The sequence below is a fragment of the Leptonotus elevatus genome, chromosome 4, assembly GCF_054856555.1.
Source record: "Leptonotus elevatus isolate MCC_2025b chromosome 4, RoL_Lele_1.0, whole genome shotgun sequence".
Taxonomy (NCBI): domain Eukaryota; kingdom Metazoa; phylum Chordata; class Actinopteri; order Syngnathiformes; family Syngnathidae; genus Leptonotus; species Leptonotus elevatus.
In genome coordinates this window covers 24,785,594-24,809,661 of record NC_141242.1, presented here as the reverse complement: position 1 = coordinate 24,809,661, position 24,068 = coordinate 24,785,594, and the positions used below count along the sequence as shown (strand labels likewise).

At 38.2% G+C, this 24,068-nt stretch overlaps 3 protein-coding genes across 6 annotated transcripts; 1 reads left to right on the top strand and 2 right to left on the bottom strand.

Annotated features, from left to right (window-relative positions):
• Positions 1 to 444: 444 nt before the first annotated feature.
• coq9 (coenzyme Q9 homolog (S. cerevisiae)) lies at positions 445 to 5,488 on the bottom strand. Its single transcript, XM_086074253.1, has 9 exons — positions 5,422 to 5,488; positions 4,491 to 4,683; positions 4,191 to 4,326; positions 3,348 to 3,490; positions 3,158 to 3,242; positions 2,979 to 3,083; positions 2,611 to 2,766; positions 1,357 to 1,410; positions 445 to 1,183 (listed from the first exon to the last, which is right to left on the bottom strand). The coding sequence occupies exons 1-9, from the start codon at positions 5,477 to 5,479 to the stop codon at positions 1,148 to 1,150; spliced, it is 966 nt and encodes a 321-aa protein (XP_085930379.1). The 5' UTR covers positions 5,480 to 5,488; the 3' UTR covers positions 445 to 1,147.
• A 772-nt stretch (positions 5,489 to 6,260) lies between these two features.
• On the top strand, positions 6,261 to 13,292 carry ciapin1 (cytokine induced apoptosis inhibitor 1). Of its 2 annotated transcripts, none has more exons than XM_086074648.1 (9): positions 6,261 to 6,361; positions 7,130 to 7,292; positions 7,380 to 7,523; positions 7,621 to 7,700; positions 8,711 to 8,879; positions 9,609 to 9,682; positions 9,894 to 10,015; positions 11,916 to 11,994; positions 12,208 to 13,292. In XM_086074648.1, the coding sequence occupies exons 1-9, from the start codon at positions 6,293 to 6,295 to the stop codon at positions 12,316 to 12,318; spliced, it is 1,011 nt and encodes a 336-aa protein (XP_085930774.1). In that variant the 5' UTR covers positions 6,261 to 6,292; the 3' UTR covers positions 12,319 to 13,292. The 2 variants fall into 2 exon arrangements, with proteins under 2 accessions (XP_085930774.1, XP_085930775.1); XM_086074649.1 differs by having other exon boundaries at positions 6,350 to 6,436.
• Positions 13,293 to 13,445: 153 nt separating this feature from the next.
• On the bottom strand, positions 13,446 to 23,810 carry prmt7 (protein arginine methyltransferase 7). Of its 3 annotated transcripts, none has more exons than XM_086074251.1 (18): positions 23,604 to 23,803; positions 22,369 to 22,476; positions 21,977 to 22,013; positions 21,459 to 21,608; positions 20,903 to 21,011; positions 20,609 to 20,721; positions 18,662 to 18,891; positions 18,398 to 18,578; positions 18,193 to 18,320; positions 16,808 to 16,961; positions 16,660 to 16,743; positions 16,539 to 16,586; positions 16,295 to 16,384; positions 15,157 to 15,318; positions 14,430 to 14,504; positions 14,092 to 14,252; positions 13,873 to 13,969; positions 13,446 to 13,795 (listed from the first exon to the last, which is right to left on the bottom strand). In XM_086074251.1, exons 2-18 carry the CDS (start codon positions 22,380 to 22,382, stop codon positions 13,637 to 13,639), a joined length of 1,992 nt encoding a protein of 663 aa, XP_085930377.1. In that variant the 5' UTR covers positions 22,383 to 22,476; positions 23,604 to 23,803; the 3' UTR covers positions 13,446 to 13,636. The 3 variants fall into 3 exon arrangements, with proteins under 3 accessions (XP_085930377.1, XP_085930378.1, XP_085930376.1); XM_086074252.1 differs by having other exon boundaries at positions 22,369 to 22,454; XM_086074250.1 differs by lacking the exon at positions 22,369 to 22,476 and having other exon boundaries at positions 23,604 to 23,810.
• Positions 23,811 to 24,068: the final 258 nt, after the last annotated feature.

Genomic DNA, 24,068 nt, shown 5'->3' with positions numbered 1-24,068 from the left:
GTCAGCCAGATAAGGACGAGGCAACAGTGCTTGACACAAACAAATTATTCATAACTCGTCAAATTCTATACATACCATTGGGGGGCACAGATAGGTTTGTTGGAAACATCAGACATACAACTATGCCAGACACGTGTGTCATTTTTTTCTTAAATCTGGGCATTTATAACATATTACATATAAAAGCAAGACCAAATGCTTTTTAATTATATACATTACACAATTATGTTTGAGATGCTCTCGATCAGCATATACAGTACAACAGTGTGTTCCAGTTCCTGACAACTTCGCAGTCATTGAAGAGCCAAGGACCCACATTAGACAGCAACCTGATCAAATCTATGTAAATGAGCAAATGGTTGCACACCAGATACTGACTGGTTTTCTTACCCACAGATGTGTCATCCCTGGACCCCCGCCCCCACAAAACAGTAAAACTACACATTTCAGAGTAGCCTTTTATTTTGGGCAGCCTGAAGCACACATGCAATAATCATGCTGTCTAATCATCGTCTTTATATGCCACTATTAAGTGGATATAATATCTCAGCTAAGAAGAAGGGTTCACAAGATTTACATATTTATTTGTGAAGAATATTTGAGTGAAATAGGCCTTTTGTGCACATACAAAAGTCTTTCTATCCCCCCCGAAAAAAAGGTTGCATTTATATTTCTTCAATGTCTCAAGATCAATGCAAAGCTTTTGTCATCCCTAAAACAAACCCAAACGGTCAGTTTAATAAAAAACAAACAAATTGGCTGCTGATTGTCAGAGTGAAATGTAATAATTATCAAGCAGGCTAATATAGGGGAAAAGGGTAATAAAGCGCTCCAAGTCTTGGTAATGATAATCCCGTTTGTAATCATCAAATATTTTCAACCTAACAACTGTCAGCAACTTTATTTTAGTAAAATATGACAAGCATGAAACCAGTCTTTAATACAGATTAATTGTATTATTGAAGACAAATGGTCAGAACAAGAAATATTGGAGAGTCGAACAAAACAAGCCAAAGCTACTTGTTCTGCAAATGACCATCGAGAAATGCACAGACCCCAGGCCATGTCAAATAAATATAATGTTTGAATAGATAATTTCCATCTAATAGTAAAACAAGAGGGTGGGGATCTGTTTTGTAGTCTTGCATCATCGTCTCTGGTTTATTCCGGTGAGATTCTTCAGCTGCAGGCACAAGCAAAGAAGAGCAATATTCATTGTTCGGTTATTCCACATCATTACAATAACTGTAGTGAAAAGTCTTGCCTTAAAATTAATTTGAAAACTTACTGTTAGTGCATTTTTTTTCTTTTTTCTTTTGTTTGCTATACAAATGGTAAACATCAGAAAAGACTTACAGTTACTGCAGCTCCCATGAGTCCTTGCACCACTGCTTCGCCTGTTGACTGCACCTGAAGAACCAACAACAACAAACTAGTTACAATTTACATGTACTTGAACAGGTGGTCAACTAATTACAACCCATAAATAATCCATATATTTGACACGCATATGGTTGAATAAATACTAAGTTTTGAAATCATTTAATAACAGTTTTTATTAATGGTGATTTCAATAACTGTGATTATAATTTTTTTCCAAACCATCCAGCCCTAATAAATATACAATTATCTCCCAGCCCTAATCTCCATCATATTTGGTCACTTTGGTGACATTCTTTGCAGTAGATTTAATATGACAAACACTTTGATCAATCACAAATTGCTTGTAAACTGAAATTTGCAGAGATTTCCGCATGCCATTGATAAGTGGTGATCTCATCCAAAAGAGGCCCAATGCTGCCATCTAATGACCGTAGCTCATGCTTTTCTTTTCTGTATTACTTTCCCCTCTTAACAACCAAACCAGAGATCACCAAGACTTTCTCCTCCCAGTCACCCAGCCCCCCAATTCCAACCTCTAACTGGCAGGGCGGCAATGGGTCCCATTTTTTACAGTCTTTGATGGACTTAACCCACAACCTCCCAGTCTCAGGGCGGACACTCTACCACTAGACCATTGAGCTGAAGAAAGTAACGGGAACCTGATGCGGTAACATTAAAACACCTGTGGCTTCCTTTATAGTGCGCCCCCTTGTGATCTGATGGATAAGCCGCACCTTGGTATTAGCCGCAGGGTCGAATGCAAATGTAAATAGTAGCGGCTTATAGTCCAGAAATTACTGTACTTGACAACAATTTCCATCACTGACCCTCCTTGTTCGGATTCCCTACTGATGCATTTCATGTCAATGGTACAAAAAGAGTTAAAGAGACGCTACAATACAATAAATATCGTACATAACCTAGACAGTATTTTTCCAGAAAAAAACATTTTCAGACATTTTTTTCCTACGTTAAAGGCAAACACCAGTAAAGAAGGACAGGTTCTTTAACCGTGGATATCCGGGGGTCCTCGAATTACTTTCATTAGAATTGCAAAGATATACAGTTTCTCAGAGTAATGCAACATGGAAAATGTGACAAACTGCTGTTTTCAAACACTGCAAGGTTGTCCATTTAGCCAAAACATTATTTATTTTTTATTTACGTAACAACCTTCCAAAACCTCCTATTTGCATGTCCCTGTTTAAGTCTGTGGCTGCACTATACCTGCTTGGCAGAAGAGGCCATGCTAACTACATCCTGCATGCGGTTGTCAAGGAAGTTCCAAGTGTCCTGGAAGTCTGGAGAGGAATCCTGAAGCATCACGAGCTCAGTGGTGTTATAGACGCCAGTCAGTGCTGCTCTTTTACTGTACCAGTTCATCTATACAGATGGAAAAAGAGACCATTGAAAGCTGGTACACAGCCTCAAAACAAGCGTGACTATTATTGGACTATTTTGGACATTTTGAGATCAGTTTAGAATTAAGAGCCACCTAACAGTTGGCAAAGTGCTTTCCTTGTGGTAAATGGTGAAGACGTACGTAGTAATGGGGGAGCAAGGTGGAATGTACAGGTAGGAAAGGATGCACTCACATCTGTAGATCTGTCTCCGGCATAGTACCAGATGTCATCCACCAGGGTGGCAAGGTGTGTCAGACTATTGGGGATGTTGTGAGGCAGGAGCAGAATGCTCATTGCCTGAGGACATAGCAGCAGGTCAAGAATCTTATACTTTGCATTTGTTCGGTGACACGTTATGATGCACACTTTACCTGTGGCCATGTTTCTATGTAGGGGATGTGCATCCTCAGTCTGGTCTCGACAGCATCTCTCAGAAAGTCAGCGGTCTTCTTTGGCCTGCATGAAAGTCATCAAATATTTCCCGAACTTTAACCCTAAATTATTACTGGTACATTTAGAAGGGCATTATTGATGCATGTGTGTGTACTTGCATGCACCTACTCTGCTTGGCCCAACTGGACCTGCTTGTGTTGCTCAGCAAGTGTCTCGCTCAGTTGTGAATTACACTGAGCGATGAAATGTAGGACCAGGTCGCCGGCCCCGTTGTCGAACATACCAGTGGAAGCAGATGACAGGTCTAATGTCTAATACCAACACAGACATCGGCACAACCAGTCAGGTTCTACATGTTCAGTTTTTAATCTTGCCAAATCACTTTAAACCTGCTAGGGATGAGCTCCGCTACTAAACAGGCCCTGGAGCTGAATTATTAAAAACTGGACAATCAATAGTCTCCACCTTTAACGGTTCTGTTAACGTTCTTGGAGCAGATAACTTATATTTTTGATGTATTTAGAATATATAAACGTTGTTTTGCATCATCTACCTCTCTGATCTCATTTCTAACTAGCAATACAATTAATATATTCGTCTAAGATGCATTTTCACAATTGCAGGCACGCCATCTACTGTGCGATTATAGTACAACGATACATAGTATTATATATACAAAAAAGTCATTTGTGCCTTATGGTTTTTATAAAAAAAAATATGTGTGTGTTCGGTATTGGTGTAACAGTGGCGACTCCTCCGGCGTCCGAGGCACCGCGTCACCAGCTTGGGAGCAGTGCCACTAAGTCCGTTTGAAGACTCTGAGAAATTAGGTTTTATTCAAGTATGCTCATGCAGTGCAAGCTGGCATTCTGTACATTGGATGAGCTCTGTTGCTAAAAGAATAAACATTCCGTAACAAATCATGACCGTTAAAATTCAGGGATTAAATCTGAGTCGTTGGTAGCTAAAATAAAAAAAACATCCATATTTGTCATTATGGTTGCGTCTCACCTCAGCACCAGCCGCAATGGCCTCCATGGTCCAGCCATGCTGTGGGACAAATTCCAAAGCAGCATTTAGGACTTGAGCTTGAAGCTGTTCCTCTGTTTCATACTCCTCATCTTCCTCTCCACCCTGATTCTGATAACTTGAGCACAAAAAATAAAAATCAATAAGACTCAGAAAAGTACAATCATGAGCACAATTAAGAAACAATAATAGTAATAATGATAAAACAATTTTGACTTAAATGCACAGACAATGGGTTTCTACATAAATATTTTTAATTTCTAGCTCTTGCAATAAACTGACCTAGTTCTTGGTCTGGTGGACTCATCTGCTCCTGGGTTAGTTGCTGCGTCTCCTTGTGAAGTTGTTGCTGGGTCTTGACCAGCAGACTGCGTGTATATGTTTGATTTGGATTCATCCTGAAGCCTCAGAGCTGCACAGCGAAAGCCTCTTTTGAGACTGACATGATGTGGTTTTGATGTTGGTGCCACCACAACTGCAAGGAGCAATGCTGTCAATTAACTACAAGGGATTTATTTCGAGGAGACCTGACCACGATGTGATTGCCAATGCCACAACTGTTGCCAAAATGTACAGCAAAATGGCACATTTTCACTTCTACAAATCTCAGCGCACATGGAGCATAGCTAGAACACTAACGTTTCAGTCTTCAAAACTACAAGAACGCTATGATTTTACATCGGCGCCTACAACTTGAATTCTGATTTTCTAGCTTTATATAGGTGACTTACATACACAACAGGTGAGCAGAGGACTCTTAAGGTTCCTGAAATATGCCTGATTTGCACGTTAAGAGAACATGATCTACATTAAACTGTCAGTTTGAAGTACAGTTTGTTGGTTATAGGTTGACATACATTGGCAGAGTTTGTGAAATTTGGGGGGGGATATGATATACGTTTATGAAATTCCTTACTGCTGAAATAGAATCCCATTAAAAAATAAAATATGTAAACATATTTTTCTTGATCACTGTGGTTTATTTATAGTAAGGTACACATCTTAGTTCTCACACATTCTGTCGTCGTATGTCAACAAGCAGCACAACAACATTTACGTTAGCTAATTCTGTCCTTCACTATCCGCTAAAGTGACTCGGCCTAGCTGGCAAGCGTCAGATTTGGACTCCTCACCAAAATAAACGCACGGCATATTAATTAAATAATTCAAAGTTCCGTTTTAATCACGCATATGTTAAATATAGCATAGTTACCGCTGCACAGCCCTCGAAATGCCCTTCCTGCACGTATAGCTCTTAGCAGCGTCGCCATGTCTGTTGTTTCTTTTTTTTTTTTTCTTTCTTTTTTTTTTTTACAAATGGTGTTGCGTCATCTTTGCGCGACTCAATTGATCTTGTTTGTTTGTTTAACGACGGTTTGCAAACTACATATAGAGCAAAAACAACATAATATGTTGTTGTTGTTGTTTTTTTTTAATCTTACATATTGTTTTTAAATCTTACATAGTGTCTTTAATTAGCTTCTCTCTCATTTTATTTTTTTACACTTTATTAATTGATACCTCTTCATGTTGTAGTTCTTATTTCCCATTTAAATGTTTACCCATAATAATTACATTTACATGTAATATTTAATTTTAAAAAAATGGTTCCAAAATTCTTAATTCATAAATATTTCTTAATTTCTTAGTGGTTTAATATTTTAGAGTGTTCCTTTACTATCACATGATGTAGGACTATTTTCGGGTTAAGTTAAATATTAATCTAGGTGTAGCCTGCATAGCCAGAAAAATTATGGTTGTAGAGATTCTTAAAGAGTGTATAGCCTCAGATTCCTCCTCTGCATTGCTGGGTATTCAAAATAGGTAATCAAAGTGTAGACACGACATTTTATGGGCTATTTTGCAGTTGGAGCATTTGTTGCAGAGCTTTGGAGTTAGGGTTACTTTTGTGTGGCCGAGAATACCAAATAAGTTTTTGCTGGCGATTATAATAGGCTACTAGAGACATTTTACAGTTTTGTTTAATTAAAACCTATATTATTATTTTTGGGAAAGAATCGGGCTAATTAAGAGGGCGTGTGAAATAAGTCGTTAGTTGAGTTCCATTCCAGAGGGTGGCAGCAATGCACCAAAAGTTGTTTGCCAACCGCCAAAAGGAAGAAGAAGACACAGAAGACGCAGGCAGTGTACGGGTGAGTGCGTACTGTGGTTGTTTCGACTTCGTAGTTTAAAAGTGCAGGTTGGCTTGACAATATCAATAAATTAAGGTAACACCGCGTGTAAACGAATCTGTTTGAATTAGTGTACGCAAATAACTGTATAGCCATGTTAGGGACATTTTTATTACATTTACAGTCATGCACTGCCGACGGTCGTTTTGTGAGGGATTCGGTTTGGCCTGTGTCAAAACAGCACTGTTATGTCGCGTCGCGTTATATATCTATTTTTTTTTCTGGCGACATGACGCAGCAGAAAATACATACATACAGTTGAATGGGTAACTGATGGAAGCACGACAGTTAGTTAACAAGTGCGTTTGTGAAAATTTACGTAATTTCATGGTACGTGTGTACCCGGCCTACTTTGTTGTTGTTGTTGTTGTTGTTCATATTTCATCGGCTAAACTTGCCATAACAACACTAAATTGCCACATTGATAATGAATGGCTTTGCTCGGTATCCCCACCTATCCACAATGAAGTAGCGAGTTCGCAAGTCACTGTTAGAAAATAAGTTCACCAGTGATTGGACATTGTGACTGATTTCCTAGGAATGATGTTGAACCGATCATTTGAAAATGTAAACACCTAATGTTACAGAGATTACTTAAAAGTATTTTATATGTATTTTTTTTCTCTTTAACGCTCAACTTTAAATGGTTGATGGCACTCATCTTATAGTTCTGAACTTAAAGTAATGTTTGCACTAATGCATGATTGCACTAAAATAATCTTCTTATAGGTTGTCATGGCAAACCTCGGTGTGAAAATGGGGGATAGGGTGCTGTTTGTTTGGGTTCAGCCGTCATCACCTACCACCTTAAAACAGTTTGCAGAGGATCTTAGTGCCCTTGTTGGCGCTAATGGCAGAGTCTCAGTGGAAAACATGGAAATGCTATTGCGGTGTGAGTATAACCTACGGTATGATGACTCTGCTTTTGTCTTGATTGTCATGTCACTAACAAGTTGAAAACATTTCTACTTCCCCCTAGCCTCCTATGCTGAATCCTCGTTCGACTGGGTTCTCTCTTGCCTTCTGTCGGACAGCTTTTCTATCCACAGTTCAGAGATTCTGGCAGAGATGGCCAGACTACTCAAACCTGGTGGGAAGGTAGTGCTGGATGAACCTGTTACAGGTCAGATGCATTTCCCAGAGAGAGAAAAAGAAGGAGTGTTTAATGCACAAGGTCAGCTTGACATCCACAATGTATTTATTCTCTGTTTTCGTTTCAGGGGTTGATGCGCAGATTGTGAAGACAACTGAGAATCTGACATCCGCTCTAAAGTTGTCAGGCTTGATGTCAGTGACACAGGTGGGTAAAGTTGGATAGAGATTACAGTAACTAACCAATATGCTCTGGTACCTAGATGTTAGAACCAATGTTATTTTAGTTAACTAAAACTAACTAAATAACTCAAACTAAAATTCAAAAAACATTTTCGTTAATGAAATAAAATAAAAACGAAATTGCTTTTTAAAAAAACGAGAACTAACTAGAACTACATTTACAAAACTAACTATAATTATAGTGAGAATATCCTTAGTTTCGTCTTTGGTAATTAATTTAATACACGAACCTTCGAGGATGATTTTAAATGTGATTTAAGTATATGTATTTCAATATTAACCCGAATAAGGACGTTTGACAGTCTCAAGTGATGTCATCTAGCAGCAGCCAATAGAAACACACCTTCAGATGACATCGCTCCCAAGTGATAATTTTGTGTGTTGTTCAGTCGAAATGCAACGCTAGGTAAGAAAGGCGTTGCTTTTTTCATTTTACCATGGTATTTATCAAATATTGCACAAAAGTAATACACAACATTGTTTAAAAAACGAAAAGTAATATTAAAACTAAACTTAAACTAATAAAAACTAACAGCCGCCCTGAAAACTAATTAAAACTAACCATAAAAAAATCAAAACGAAATAAAAACTAACTATAATGAAAATTCCAAAACCATAATAATCCTGATTAGAACACTCCAAAAGTTATACACACTAAAAACAATGTACACAATGTTGCAGTTTTTGTTTTTGTTTTACTTGATGCTGTTTGTAAATAACTTTATCTCATCTGGTAGTCTGTTTATTCCTTTTTAGGACATTGGATATTATTGTTTGCTGCTCTTTTTTTCTTATTCAGCAGTGTAAAAAAATATGGAAAAGATTCAGGTGAAAATACAGGGCACACAATACAATTTTTTGTTTGGTTAGACTAAATCTTAAATTGCAATACTTGGGAAGTGTCATTTGAAGTTCAACTTTGACAATGAGTGGAATAATTGTTGTTGTTTGAATCTCGTTTTGTCCCTTTTATAGGTTAGTAACACACAATTGAGTTCAGAGGCTTTGAACGCCTTCGAGACAGCTACAGGTTACCATGGAAACACGCTGTCAAGAGTACGCTTATCTGCAGCCAAACCAAATTTTGAGGTTGGATCATCCACTTCAATCAAGTTGTCATTTGGGAAGACTGCACCTCAGCCAGGTATTTTGGGTTTATAAAAAAAAAAAAGGAAAAAAAAAACTTCCGTTGCCTTGCTTACATTTTGTTATTGATTTATTCAACATCACACAAATGCATATCATTGGCTAGTATTGTTGTGGTGATTCTCTGCCACCTATCAAAAGCAGTGAGTCGATCCGCTCCTTATATGTATGCTATTGTACCAATGTGGTCAGTATCTAAAGGACAGCACACTTCTTCAGACTGATTATCCTTGTGTTCAATCAAACTGGAATGTGCTTTTACTAGGGAAAACTAATTTTTAAAATCAATTTAGCTTTGTGAAAGGAGAATACAACCCATTCAGACATGCAGTACTAAATTTAAATGAAATTTGTGTGAAATTGCCCCACTGAAAATGTTTTTAGACAGGAAAATGTAGTTTGCTGCTGTGCACAATATGAATTTAAGAAATAAAAACTGTTGATTGATATAAATATTTTCAGTAGGATACTTAAAGACTAAACTATTTGATAGCTGCATTTTCCTGCATACTTCCCATTTCCTTGTGGTACTTATATTGTTTAATAACGCCCTTGCTTCAGGCCCCTTGGATTAAAATGCAAAAAAAAAAGCACATTGAAATTAGAAAGTTGCTCACGGATTGTGTGCACTTTTATTTAATTTTAGATACATCATGAAGCTTGAGCAAGTGTGAGTTCCTGGTAAAATGCATGTAAGGTTAATCGTTGGCAATAAATGTCTCAACAGAGAAATTATCTCTGGATCCAAACACAGTCAAAATGTGGACACTATCAGCCAACGACATGAATGATGATGATGTGGTAAGTTAGTTCGCTACTCCAAATCTTGTCACAGTCACATGGACATTTTAATGTCCTTGTTGTATCTATACGTCCCAATGTGCACATTATATGTTGTGACTGAGTAAGGTTGAATTATGACTGATATTTAGTAGGGATGGTTGATTTTGACTTCCTTGAAACTTGAAGGTACACGTGACTTACTCAAACCTCATCTGCTCTGTCCTATCAGGACCTAGTGGATTCGGATGCTCTGCTTGATGAAGACGATTTGAAGAAGCCAGACCCGATGTCCCTTAAAGCCCCCATCTGTGGGCCAGGAGCAAACAAGAAGAAGAAAGCCTGCAAGAACTGGTAAGTCTTAAAGTTACTTTATTGTAAGCGTCTTCAACAAGCAAGTGCAAAATGGCATCCTTTTTATTTGGTTAGCTTTGTTGCTATGCTAACAGCAGCAAAACATTTCACTCTGTAGGCATGACTAATCGATTTACACTCGCGTGAAAGTTTGAGTATTCTCGGGTTTGATTGGTCATGCCTGGTGACACTGGCGAGGGATGGAGGGATGATGTTTTATTTTGCCAATTATAGCATTTAGCCATAACGCGAGTTGTCAATAGATTATCGAAATCTGTAGCTCACGCATGAATATCGCTCATTTCACACACACCACTGCTGACCTCAACGTCAGTGTTCCTAGTGATTGGCAATCATGGAGAGATTGAAACGGTCACAAGTGGGGTTATGTTTCTGAACCTTGTACGTTGCCACAAGTGCAATCAATCGTTAACATTTTAGGATGAAACTAGATGTTTTAAATCCGGCAACTAATCCATTATCAAATTAATCGACAACTATTTCAATTAGAGATGGTCTAGCACGGGGTATCGGGCTGATACAAAATAAAAGTAGTCTGCAAAATGTTGCTCAATGCAATGGATCAAAATGAGTGTTTCTTCTTAACAAAAATACTCAAGTATGTTGCTTTTAAACTACTCTGAAAAGTATCATTTATCACACAAATTACTTGAGTAAATGTAACTGAGTAAATTTAGCACATTTCTACCCATTTCACTAACTATAAAACGACTAGGAATGTTTCAGACCCGAAACTTGAAATGTCCCGTTATTAGTCCTTTGAATTAAGTCTCGTTTCCACCAACGGTATCTGCCATACCCTACCCTACCCGACTCTGCTCTGCTTGGCTCTACACCAAAAAGCAGTGCGTCTCCACTGCCACGGCCACCACCCGGGAGCCCCTCCTCACCTTGCCAGTGATGTCATGCTAAAGCGACCGCAGCTAGCGTGCACTGCACACGCAGGCAAAAATAATGGAGAGCGCAAACAATGGTTTGTGCCTGTTTATTTCAGCCTGAAGACTTCGAATGAATATTGCAGCAACCAGAAGACTGCATTCAATAATGTTAAAAAGGTTTATATAATATATATATATATATATATAAATAATAATCTGTTTGGAAGCCATTGTTGTCCTCTCTTCATCGTTAATGGCAGCTGTTTTCCCGGGGTGGTGGTTTGCGTAGCTGCACATTGATGACGACATGTCTCGAACTAATCATTGGCCTCCAAAATAATTACGTCACGTTTTGGAACTGGGCTACTTTTTTTTTAGAACCGTAAAGGAGCAGGTACCAGAAAAAGCGAGTGTAGTGGAGACGGGGCTTTTGCAGAGTAGAGTAGATACCGGCGGTGGAATCGAGGCTTTAGAGGACCCCTGTTCCGTATACTAGCATGTCTGACATGTACAGCGTAGACCTTTTTCAAAAATGTTAAAGATCCTTAAAAAGTTGAATAATTGCAGTAAAAAAGTCAAACTTTCATAGATTATAGATTCAGGGCCCACAATTTAAGCGATTTTAAGCATTTATTTGTTTATTCTTACATTATTTGGGCTTCTAGCTCATAAAACCCATGAAAACAGGATTTCAAAAAATTAGAATACTGTGAAGAAACCACCATGTATACCTCCTTGTGTTTTTTATGAGGGGAAGAAAGAATGGCTGAATGGATGGTATTTTCAAAATATGTCAATCTTCAGTAGTTTATTGGATTCCCTTTGCTTTAATCACTGCCTCGTTTGCGTCGTGGTGTTTACTGGGGGTCCTGGAACCCACGTTTTCTTGATGCTTGCTGCCAGCTTTGTTTGCTCAAATTTTTTTGAAAAGGGTCTGTATTCTTGTGCTCTGCCCAGTTGTCTAAGTGATCTCATGCTTGTGTGTGTGTGTGTGTTTGCAGCTCATGCGGCCTCGCTGAGGAGCTGGAGGAGGAGAAAGGACAACAGAAAACAAATCTTCCAAAGTCTGCATGTGGAAGTGTGAGTGTTATTTTACACTGCCATGGGTTCATTGTCAATTGACTTTAAAAAAAAATATATATATATATTGCACATCAAATGAAAAGGCTTGGGAATGGCCCATTACATTTAACTATATTAACTCATCTTAATTAGATGTAATTCAAGGTACAAAAATCTTGTTATTGTCAGCCTTAAGTCTGATTATGTGTGTCATGCCTCTCTTTCTCTCAGTGTTACCTTGGTGATGCATTTCGATGTGCCAGCTGTCCATACGTTGGGATGCCAGCATTCAAGCCAGGGGAGAAGATTGTGTTGGCAAACAGCACATTGGCAGACGCTTGAAACTCTGAAAGTCTCAACATGCATCCAACTCGGCGCTTCCGTATCATTCCTGAGATTCACAACCTCCAACCACTTGGGTCCTCTTCCAAATAATTTCCTCAATGCTCTCCACAGATTGTCTGGAATCGTATATTTGCAACACCAGCAAAAAAAAAAAAAAGTTCAATATCACGGTGTAATGTGATAAATTTCATGTTATGCTGTAAAACATGATTAGTTTGGCAGGACAAAACCAAGCAGTTCTTTGTTATGTTTGATGATTTTATCCATCTCAGCGGATTTTGCCACTTGCTGTCGACTGAAGATGACATCACAGCTGCTCATGTCTCGGGTAACAACCAATCACAGCTCAGGTTCAAAAAACGGGTGAGTTCTGGTTGGTTGCTACCTGAGCAACTGTGATGTCATCTTCAGTCGATGGCAAAATGGCCGCCCCCTGAGGTAGATAAAAACGGCTGGATTTTGCTTCATAACTCATATTCCACAAATGTAATATTAATCAGAATGTCATGTTTATACTAGTTAGGTCACATATGACATAATATTGTCAAGAAATGTTTAAGGTGGACTTCCACCTTAAACATTTGGCTTTGTTGTTTTTCTTTCACTGTCTAATAGAAGAGCAGTGTTTAGTTGCATCACGAGTGTCTTTGCCTTATTCTTTTTATCTGGACCGGAAGTCAAACTTAGCACACTGTGTGATATTGAACTTTTTTAGGTTTCCCAGGTGTGGCAGCAATATGCTCCCATAAGTTTGGATGCTCTCATATAATACTGGACAGGTCAAAGTGAAAAAAGGACCTGGTTTTGCTTTTCTTATTTGTGCAAATTATGTTGAGTTGTGTGGAGGAGCTAAATGCCAAAAGGGAAAATGTTTTTCAAGTATAAAGCATTCAGAATTCAGATGTTGACAAACATGCAGCAAAATGACCACTTCTGACATTTTAGTTCACAAATAAATCAAGTCAAAAAGATACTTTTGTTTTCTTTTATCAAATAACCTTATGGGATGAATGAAAGCCATTTAGTGGACAGTAAACGTTTACGAGGATCTGCTCAAAGAAACTTCACAGACCAGGTAGGCCACACTCCTTTCTGGGCTCTCAAGAAAATAATACTGATGCATCTTCCTTACATTAAAAAAAAACGTTTTATTTGTTAAAACTTGTACAGCAGACAGATTCTCAGAACCAAATCCTGCTTAGTGATGTTCCATCAACAGTTTCTACACATTGAGTGTCAGCATAAAGGTCTCTTTAATCTTTCCCACCTAATGTGAAACAACACAAAATTGTAAAAAGCGTGAAATTCATCCCTATCAAAGAGACTTTCTATCGAAGTCCATCTTGATGTCTCCTGAACTGGGTTCAAAGATGAAGTTGTAAACCACAGCAGCTCTGCCATTGCCCGAGTTCTCCCATCCCGGCCTGAAGAAATATACTCCCTGTTTACTGTGACGACTCCACTCACAGTGGCCCTGCAAAAGGTGGCACTTAACAGTCAACTATCCCAACACCATATATATTGAGGACAAAGAAGAAACCTGCAACGTACCTGCTCACTGATTGGTTCAGTTAAGCCCACACTCACTGAGATGTCCGGAGTGAGCTTGTACTCCAACCACATCGCTACACCATGGCACTGGCCACTCCTGGGGAAAAAAAGAAAAGAGAAAAAAAAAAGGGTGACTTGCAGTATACTTCCAGTTATCACACTGTATACACTGTCAGGCAGGATTAATCAAAAATAATAATAATTTTGTATTACGCATACCTTATGAATGGTAGAGAACCTTGACTGATGATAGGCTGTTGAGGGACACAGCGTGTGAAGTCAAAGGTCATGACAGTTGCGGACTGAGTCAAAGCACGACATGGATACTCCCACAGAGGGTGGGGCTCTGCCTCGCGAGACTCACGGAAATCCAGAGATTTCTGCAAATTCAGGGGAAAAAAATTAAACCCCGAACTTAAGAGAATACTCCTTATTTTAGGATCATAGCTGAAAAAAGTTTCACAACAAGCAACAATACTTAATTTTTGTTCCACTTAGTTTAGAGTCATTCGGACAATTCATATCCATGATTGCAATATTAAAACGTTTACTTTTACCTGGATCATATCATCCATAGGCGTGACATCAAATCCCTCACATGTAACACACGGCGCGCGTATCCTCCATAAATCCTAGAAAACAAGTATAATGTGACATGTCAATACAATCCTTAAGTAGTCCTTTACAGTAAATATCCATTCTCATGCAGTATCGCACCAATGTGAGTACAGTTTCAGATAAGGAATATGTAATTCTCTTCATGTTCAGTTTGACAGTAACCTTCAGCTCAGCGTGGCAATAAACAACTTTATTCTTCTTTTCTTTTTTTACAATAATTACTAATTGCATCAGCAACTTACTTGTTGTGAGTTGAGTTACCTGCCACCATACAGCACCCAAAAAAAAGAAAAAATATATATATATAAATATATATATATATATATATATAAATATATATATATATATAAATATATATAAATATATATATATCTTTATATATATATATATAAATAAAAGACTGGTCACTCCTATCTCAAGGTACCTCTGTATTCCTATTGTACTAAATATAAACATTTCCTAAGTATATTCAAGCAGTTTTAGACCACTGCTCTTAAACCCGGTTAAAATATATGATGTAATAATTTTCACTTTTTATTAATACAATTCAACATGAACAAACGATAGATAAAAAAAACAAAAAAACATATATTTTTTTTTAGCTTAGTCAATTTCCCCAAAGGAATAATTAAGGCAAAAACATGCCAAACCCAGAATATTTCATACCCGGAACTCTACAGCCACCATGTGCAGAGTGGCAGAGCAGGGCAGGATGGTGGCATTGGGTTGGAGAAGGCCTGCTAGTGTGGTGCGGCAGTACCAAAAGTACAGAGAGTGCCAAGGCAGGAGGCTTGTGCAGAAGTATGGCTCACCTATCAGCAGTGAGATCTGCAGCAAACAGAGGGTGTTGACTTCAATGATATTGATCTCATACTGTACTGTGCATTCAGAAAGTATTCATAGCACCCCTCAAAATCCTACACCCAATAATGACACTGTGTAAAACATGTTTTTGAAATGTTAGCAAATTTCTTAAAAATAGAAAACTAAGAAATCACATGTACAGTAAATAATAGGGGTGTGCCAATAAAATCTATTCTTATATGAATTGCGATTCAGAATCGATTTTTAATGCCCACAAAATACGTTTTAATAAAATTATTTTATAGTCTCGCCCTTGTTTGTGTGTGCCTTTAGCGCTGCTAATCTTGTACACGATTTGGCCACTTAGGGGCAGTGTGGTTCCGCACGTTCTGATACACTGATAAGCCACATTAGAGAGTAGAAGGGAAAAGTCACGATGAAGTTATTCTAATAAAAGTTGTTGTTTTTTTGCAGCGTAGGAAGAGCCTATGCCGGTGAGTAATGTTAAGATGCTTCTATGTCAACATTCCTGAAGCGTTTTGTATGAATAGCCGTTCTTTTGAGTGATAGAAGTGCCGCGAGTAGCGCTCTAATTAGCGTTAGCGAGTCAGACTTGAGTAGATCATGACATTATTTGTCAACTAAATCATTTTGAATCAAATATCTTTCTGAATCGAATCACAGACCCAAAAATCGTAATCGAATCGAATTGTGAGACAGTCAAAGATTCCCACCTCTAGTAAATAAGTATTTATACAGCCTTTGCTACGAATTTCAAAATTTAGCTCAGGCGCATCATGTTCCCACTGATCATTCTTAAGATGTTCATACAGCTTAATTAGAATCCACCTGTAATAAATTCAGTTAATTGGATATGATATGGAAAGGCACACACCATCTACCGGTATATAACGTCCCACAGGTGACAGGAGTAACAATAATTCCTAACTGTTTGAAATTCTGATGACATTTCAAACCATTTAGTGATAATGAAAGGTACCTGCTTTCCTCCTAAATCTTCACTAGTCAGCTGTTCAGGCCGAACGTCCAGCAGCTCAACTTGTCCTCTCAGTGAGTTGGCTTCCAGGACCTGGTGAAAAAATGAAGGGCAATTTTTAAAGCTGTGAAAGCAGTGCAACAGCGACAATCGAACAATCCATTCCAGAACATTTTGGCCAAATTCCACAACTCCATTCAAGTCAGAGCATTCTATTAGTGTCTATTGTACTCTTTTACATGCTTACCTGCTCAATAACCCGTTTCGTCATGCTGAAGTTTTCCAAACTGAAGACCTGATAAGATTTAATGAGAAAATAACCAAGTGAGAAATGTGTAGAGAAGGTGAAAACCATCAGAGTAATGTACCTTTTCGGCTCCCAAGAGATGTGCAAACATGGGAAGAAGACTTCCATCACTCACTCCGAGACACACGCTGTCCTCTTTCAGAACCTGGAATCAGCACAAGCATTTCAAAGGAAATACCACACATACAGGTAATGTTCAGTTCACTTACATTGCGCAGTGCACTGACGTAGCTCTTTGTGCGAACTTTGTCATTAAGTTGACCAAATCGCGGCCGAGTCCAAACCAGGTGGGCCTGGCATGTGCAAGATGGCCGGGAGAGAATCATGTCGTCCTGAGAATGCTGTCGGCTGACAACAGCCGCACTGCGGACAGTCAAAACGTGGGTGGTGACAAATAAATATTGAAATAATAACAATAATAATAGGTGTGTCAAAATGAGTGCGTTCATTTTGAATGAACTTAAAGTTCCTTTAACGCCACTTTTTTTTTTAACACGCCTTACTTGGAAAGCCTGTACTGTAATGGGGGAATTCCAGTCACAACGTAGCACACGTCCACGTCAAAATTTAGCAGTCATAAATTTAATAATAAAGCATATATTTGTGGAGACTGGGGTCAAGTAAAAAATAAAAATAAAAATTAAATGTGCAGAATTTTTTTTAACAGGTTACTTCATGTTAAAGATTAGAAAGCTCTTAATATGAAAATAATGACAAATGTCTAACAAATTCAATTATGCCAAAAATAACAACACAAATCAATGTCACTCGTTTTTTACAGTACAGTACATCTTTTTAATTTTAACTCAATTTTATGAATTAAGAAATTACTGAATCAATGAAAGATGCAGCCATATTTCTATTAGTTTAATTTCCACTTATGTTAGCAAGAGTATGAAACTCAGGAAAAAATATTTTACTGTACATTTAGAACAGATATAAAATTTTGCAATTAATCGTGAGTTAACTATTGAAGTCATGCGATTAATTAGGATTAAAAAATGTAATCGCCTGACACCCCAAAATAATATATATTTTTTATATATATCAAAACAAATACCGGTAAGTTAAAATCAATAAATATTAAAATAAAGAACTAAATGGAAAGAAATAAAAACTGCATGACATATTTATGTATTTACACTGAAGAAAAATATAAGTGCAACACTTTTATTTATGCTCCCATTTTTCGTGAGCTAGCCTCAAAGATCTAAAACTTTCTCTACATACAAAATCAGGCCATTTCCCTCAAACATCTGTCATCCCACTTCACAGGAGTGACATATCAATACTGTTCACAAATCTGTCTAAACCGGTGTTGCTTAGCATTCTCCTTTGTTGAGATAATCCATCCCATCTCACAGGTGTGGCATATCAAAATGCTGATCAGACAGCATGATTACTGCACAGGTGTGCCTTAGGCCGGCCACAATAAAAGGCCACTCTGAAATGTGCACTTGTGCTTTATTGTGGGTGTTAGGAAAACCATCCATTATCTGGCGTGAAGCACCATTTGCCTCACACAGTGCAATGATCAGGTTGTTGTCAAACATGAAGCGAACACCTCTCCAACATGTAAGAAAAGATGATGTACCTGTGAGACTGGACGCTGTACCACAGACTGTAGTCATCGTGGCAGACGGTCAGACTCAGATCTTCTCCTTCAGCCACCTGGCGCTCAGCAGGCAGGAAGTAAACACTCTGCATCCAGTGGTCTCGCCACTAGCACAAACCACCACAGTGATGAGCGCGCATGACAGCTAACGTCGACATATCCGCACAAGACTTGTTTAACTTACCGGAGCCGTCTTTGGTTGTGGATATGTCCAGCTGGGAGCCATGCTACACACGATGGTTCCACTGGGATCCATGTCCAGGTCCCACCAGGAGAGCACCACTTGAGCCTGACCACTGGTCTGAGCTACAAATTGGGAGGAGTAGGACTGGAGGGCACTGCTTACAGGCGCACTGAAGTCCACACTAACAGTGAAAATTTTGTTTAGTCAAAAAAAAAAAAAAAAACACTGATTGAAATGTTCATTGCAAGAGAAGATGTTTCCTACCTGAACATGGTGCAGATTGGACCCAAAGGGGTGAACGTATGGGGTGAAATCTGGCTGAGCTGAATGTCACATACTGAATGAGTGCCGCTGCAGTCGCCCACAGCAGGCGGCGGCAACAATTGGGTACCCTGCACCTCTATTGGTTGCAGCTTAGCCCAGCTCCATAACAGCTGCGACTCCACCAGCTGGGCATAAACAGTTGCCCTGTGAGGGACTGCCACACAACCCTCCTACGGGGAGGAGGGACAATACATTTCCTTGATTCACTTTCCAAGTGACTACCTGTGTCATTACATTCTCTAAATGTGTTGCAATTTTGAGCCAGATGCTGATACTGTGTGGCACGTGCCATGAAACTCCATGCCGGTGCACGTATCGCTTTAGGAACAAGTCACATGACCAACAGCTGCTGTATCCATAATCACTAACTGTTGCTGAGGCGCTAAACAATATTTATAAGGAGTCCATACCAAAAGAAGTGTGGGACCATTTTGACATCACAGCGACAAATAAGGTAGGCCTACAGTATTTGTCTTCATTTCCTTGTTTCATCCTGTTCCTCTCATTTTCCACTTAAATAATCAGAATTAAAATGAACTCATTCACTGCCATTGACGACTATAGACGTTAAAAATTAATGTAAAATATTTCTATTAGTTTAACAATTTTTCATTTAATTTCATTTTTTTATGAAAAACTATTTTTTAGTGTACATTAATAACAGATATAAAATTATCATGCGATTAATCACGATTAAACGCCCCTTATTTTTATTTTATTTTTTTAAATTAGGCCTGTCAGGCGATTAATTTTTTTTTAATTTTAATTGATCAACAATTAATCACAAATTTTATATCTGTTTTAAATAAAATAATTTTTTTCTAGGTTTTCATACTCCTGTTAGCAAAAGTGGATTTTTTTTTTTAACTAATAGAAATAGTTAAAATGAATTTTTGACATCTATAGCCGTCAATGGCAGTGAATGAGTTCATTTCAAAGTAGCTCTTACTCTTAGCTTGAATAACTTATTTTATTTTCTGAAGGTTAAAGGTCGCATTAGTTCAACTGAGCTGTCCTGTGTAATAAAAGCATCTCCTCAATGCAGAGACATGGAAAATAAGTCACAAATATACCTACAGTACCATAAACAAAGGTGCAGACATTTTACAAATTTCCTCATGGTTGCTTTATTAATAATAAATAAGCATGTTTTTTTATATTAGTCTAATTTATTTTTATTTATTTATCAAGCTTCCAGGCAGGCAGTTCTGAATTTTACAAGAGTGAGGTTAATGTACAGTAAATATGCGGTATATAAACCCCTTTCAGATACTCAGTTTTTAAGCAAGAGAGCATTCTCCAAAGCTGGAGTAGAGTAGTTGCCTGTCTTCCATATGCCTGCCAAAAAGACTTGTGTTTTTTTGTAATATTTAAGAAAAAATCATTTTGTTTAAATATTTGAACTCTTTCAACAATACATTAACTCTTATTTGTTGTACAAACCCATTTTTTTATTTTTTAAAACGTGTATGTGCCTCTTAACTCAAGCACTGCCCTGCTGTCAAAAAAACAAACATTTTTGAATGCTACCCGGAATTATTATCATTGGTAAGATTTATAAATTTCAATGCATGCGACTTTGAAAACAGTGTGTTCACGTATTTTGCGCTCCCGAGAAGTGAAGAAGTATTTTGCTAGTTTTGATCTGACATATACTGTAGTAATTATTTAATGTAATAAAATCACACACCCAATTTCTTTTTTCATAGACTTGTTTTGAAGAATTAACAGTTGGGATTCTAAAAGTTCGTTTTGAGAGTACAAAATTGGTCATGTTTCAATTATTAGGAAGGTTTTAGGCTAGAGTAAAAAAATAAAAAAATAAAAAAATAAAAAATACCGCAAATCTACAAATGCTAATGTAAGTTTAAAAAAAAGACAACAGACCTGAACAAGATTCTGGTGAGCATGTTCATAACTAGGCAGGGCCCCTTCACCAATCAGCTCGGTATCAAATAGTTCTGTGATGAGGACGTTGGCCTTCATTTCCATATCTTCACCTGATATTGATCACACACACAAAAAATAATAATATATATATATATATATATATTTGATCACTTGCAGGTCACAAAACATTTCCATTAAATATGAAACCATTGCTGAATGCAACTTTCACTTGCCAAGTATTAAGAAAAAGAGTACCAAATGCTGATGGAAGTATTCAAATTTCTTTACAACCTGGCCCGACAGTCACGTCAGTGGAGTGTTTGTTGATAATCTTGATCTTGTCAACAAAGCCATTTTTCTCCACAATGCACTTGGCGGCGTCAGCCATGGGCTTGAAAACCTGCAGACAAATATGAATCAAAACAAACCATATTAATATGATAGCAAGACAGTTTAACACCAATATGAACCAGTGGTACTTTGTTATTGGACTTCTTTGTTTATATTGGATTGTCCCCATAATGAACAAGGGTGTCCATACATGCACAGAAATTGAGGTCAAAGTGCAAAGTTGCAAACGTCACAGCTCATCTGTTTTCTAAATTTGGTGACATGATGTTCACAATTGGATCCCAAGAGCACTTTGACGTCAATTTCGGTCAACAGCAGATGGCGGTACAGGACAAAATAGCAGCGCCCTGAGAGTGTTGAAAATGGATGGGATGGATTCATCTGTTTAATTCTTATTCCACAAATGCAATATTCATCAGAATACTGTGCTTCGACTAGGAGATCACATGCATTGAGTTCTCCTTTAAAAGGTTCAGGAAAATGTTGAGAAAATTACCTCCACAGCATAGCAGAAGTCAGCTCCAGCAGTAACAGCCATCATGGACAATAAGCCAGTTCCTGTTCCGATGTCCAGGACAATGACGTTCTCACCCTTAGCCTGGACATGGGCCACAGCTGCCCGGATGCCCTGGTAGTACTTTTCATTCTTTAGACAGAAGACACATCCACTTTGCGGTGAGGATGAGCAACGTGTTTCCCAAAAAGAAAGCAACCCAAGCAAAGCAGCATTGTAAATTACTCTAGCTAATAAAAAGACTTTTACTACGGAATCCATGGTGGTTACTGACATCTTAACATGCATTAGTGAGATTATATTTGACATTTTGTGTGTGTGTGTGCGCTATATACATTATATATACAGTACATATCTTTAATCTTTATAAATTAACATGTATAAAGTTTGGATTACAAAACACGTGGTTCAGCAGACGAGACATTAATGCGAGTCCCTAAAAATGTAAGTTAAAGTAGCTCATTACTTCCTTGCACAAGTTTATGTTTTCTAACACTCACCCTGTCGTGATCATACAGCATGTCAGCATAGCTTGACCTGGAAAAAAATATAATAAGAACAAGTTTAAGACCACCTAAACAGCAGAGGTGGGGGACTCGAGTCACATTATTTGACTTCAGTTATACTCAACTCATTGCATTTCAATGCATTGTTTTTAAATCAATTGTGTCGTTAAAACTAAATTAAAAATAGTTTTTGGTCAATTCATGTAGGTGCAAAAGTAAGTGAACCCTGAGCTGCATTGCTTAAAACAAGCAGTCCAGCAGAATCAGGTAGGACAAATTGGTAGCTAAATTAACCACTGAAATGGACCAATGAAATGAGAGGTTTAGCAAATAAATTGTGCATCACTGACTGAAACAGAGACATAACCACGTCACTTTAGTCTTACCCAGGTGAACCCATACAGGTCAGTCATGCTGAGAGGAAGAGAAATCTCAGGGGACCTCAGGAAGTGGGTAGTGAGAGCACATCTGTCTGGGGAAAGCTATAAAGTCATCTAAAAAAAATTAAGCTTCATCATTCCACTGTGAAGCTGATCATCTGCAACTAGAGAACACTGAAAATGACTACAATCTTGCCTACAAGTGGACGACCTTCTAAAATATCGGCAAGAACAAATGATAACGAAAAATTATAATTCAGGTAAAAATACAATTTTGCTGCATCGGGGACACGTGCATGCTTCAACAATCAGTAGAAATGTCTATCGACAGGTCTTTCATGGAAGGCTTGCTATGTAGAAGCCTCTGCTCACAAAAAAAATCAAAGCTGCCCATCTCAATTTTGCCAGTGAGTACCTGGACAAACCTGAAGCTTTTTGGAAGTCCCTTCTGTGGACAGATGAGTCCAAAATTGAACTGTTTGGTCACAACTAAAACAGTCATGTTTGGTGAAAAGTCAACACTGCATACCAGCAAAAGAACCTTCTCCCTACAGTGATGCAGGGTGGTGAGAATGTTAAATTCTGGGCTGGCTTTTCATCCTCAGGACCTGGAAAACTCCACATAATCCAGGGAATCATGAATTCAGAGGAATATTGTGAAATCCTGGAACATAACCTGAAGCCGTTCTTTGTGAAGTTAAAGCCTGGTAGAAGATGGATCATGCAACATGACAATAATCCAAAGCATTCCAGCAATACAACCAAGGAATGTCTGAAGAACAACAAGATTCATGATCTGGATGTGCCCAGTTAAAATCCTGAGGCGGGCAAGTCTATTATTTTCAATGTCAGCATTGTAGATTGGGGTATGTCTTAACATTTATCTGACCATGCCTGCAAGGTTCACAAACTTTTGAGCAGCACTGTGTTTGTTTGTCACACACGCACGCACACACATACTCACACACGGGTAACTACAGGGTGTGCTATATTTAATGGAGAATTACTTGTAACTTAAAATCAAATAGCTTTGCTTACTTGCCCAACACTGCCAGTTGTGAACAGACATCACGAAACAAAAACCCTATTCGTTCCACATTAAAGACGACATTAAAAAAAAACACGGTACATAAAACCGTTTACATTTGTTATTTGGATTATTTTAACCCGATTTTGTTTTTGTTTTCTACATGTACGAAATGTCTCGCCTTAGCCACGTTGTGATGCGAGCTGGACGCTACCTGGCTATCTCCTGGTGATAGTCGTACTCTTCGCTCTCCTCCAAGCAATCAAAAGCTCCATTGGTCGATTTGGCTCGTCCACAGAATGCCTTCATTTTTGCCACAATTACTTCGGCAGTTGTATACACAAAAAAGACCCACAGTTAAAGCCACGATTTTGATCCAAAATCGTCCACAAATCCAGCATTACCACCATGGGAGCTGCCATGTTTCTTTTCTTCTGGTGCCATACCGCCACCTACCGGAGTGGAGTGCGGAGCAGTGGAATCCTACACAATATGCACAATTTCGTTTAAGAAACTAACTAATATATTCTGCACTTTGCTGCGGATGCATTTCCAAGAAGGCTCTCTAAAATGAAAGCAAGCTGATTCTCTTTTAATACCGCATTTGCAATGTGTATTGTGTGGCTTCATTAACAAGCCATTCGTGAATAAAATCTTAATTATATTATTCATTCATTAT

What these genes read in the sequence shown, in the direction of transcription:
- ciapin1 (XM_086074648.1), top strand. Translation starts at nt 6,293, where the DNA reads ATGCACCAAAAGTTGTTTGCCAACCGCCAAAAGGAAGAAGAAGACACA. An exon ending in AAGACGCAGGCAGTGTACGG is followed by an intron (nt 6,362 to 7,129) that starts GTGAGTGCGTAC and finishes ATCTTCTTATAG; the next exon opens with GTTGTCATGGCAAACCTCGG. An exon ending in AAGAAAGCCTGCAAGAACTG is followed by an intron (nt 10,016 to 11,915) that starts GTAAGTCTTAAA and finishes GTGTGTTTGCAG; the next exon opens with CTCATGCGGCCTCGCTGAGG.
- prmt7 (XM_086074250.1), bottom strand. Translation starts at nt 23,698, where the DNA reads ATGAAGGCATTCTGTGGACGAGCCAAATCGACCAATGGAGCTTTTGAT. An exon ending in ATCTCTTGGGAGCCGAAAAG is followed by an intron (nt 16,587 to 16,659) that starts GTACATTACTCT and finishes AAATCTTATCAG; the next exon opens with GTCTTCAGTTTGGAAAACTT. An exon ending in CGAAACGGGTTATTGAGCAG is followed by an intron (nt 16,385 to 16,538) that starts GTAAGCATGTAA and finishes TTTTTTCACCAG; the next exon opens with GTCCTGGAAGCCAACTCACT.
- coq9 (XM_086074253.1), bottom strand. Translation starts at nt 5,479, where the DNA reads ATGGCGACGCTGCTAAGAGCTATACGTGCAGGAAGGGCATTTCGAGGG. An exon ending in TCCACCAGACCAAGAACTAG is followed by an intron (nt 4,327 to 4,490) that starts GTCAGTTTATTG and finishes TTTGTGCTCAAG; the next exon opens with TTATCAGAATCAGGGTGGAG. An exon ending in CCGGAGACAGATCTACAGAT is followed by an intron (nt 2,767 to 2,978) that starts GTGAGTGCATCC and finishes CCATCTGTATAG; the next exon opens with ATGAACTGGTACAGTAAAAG.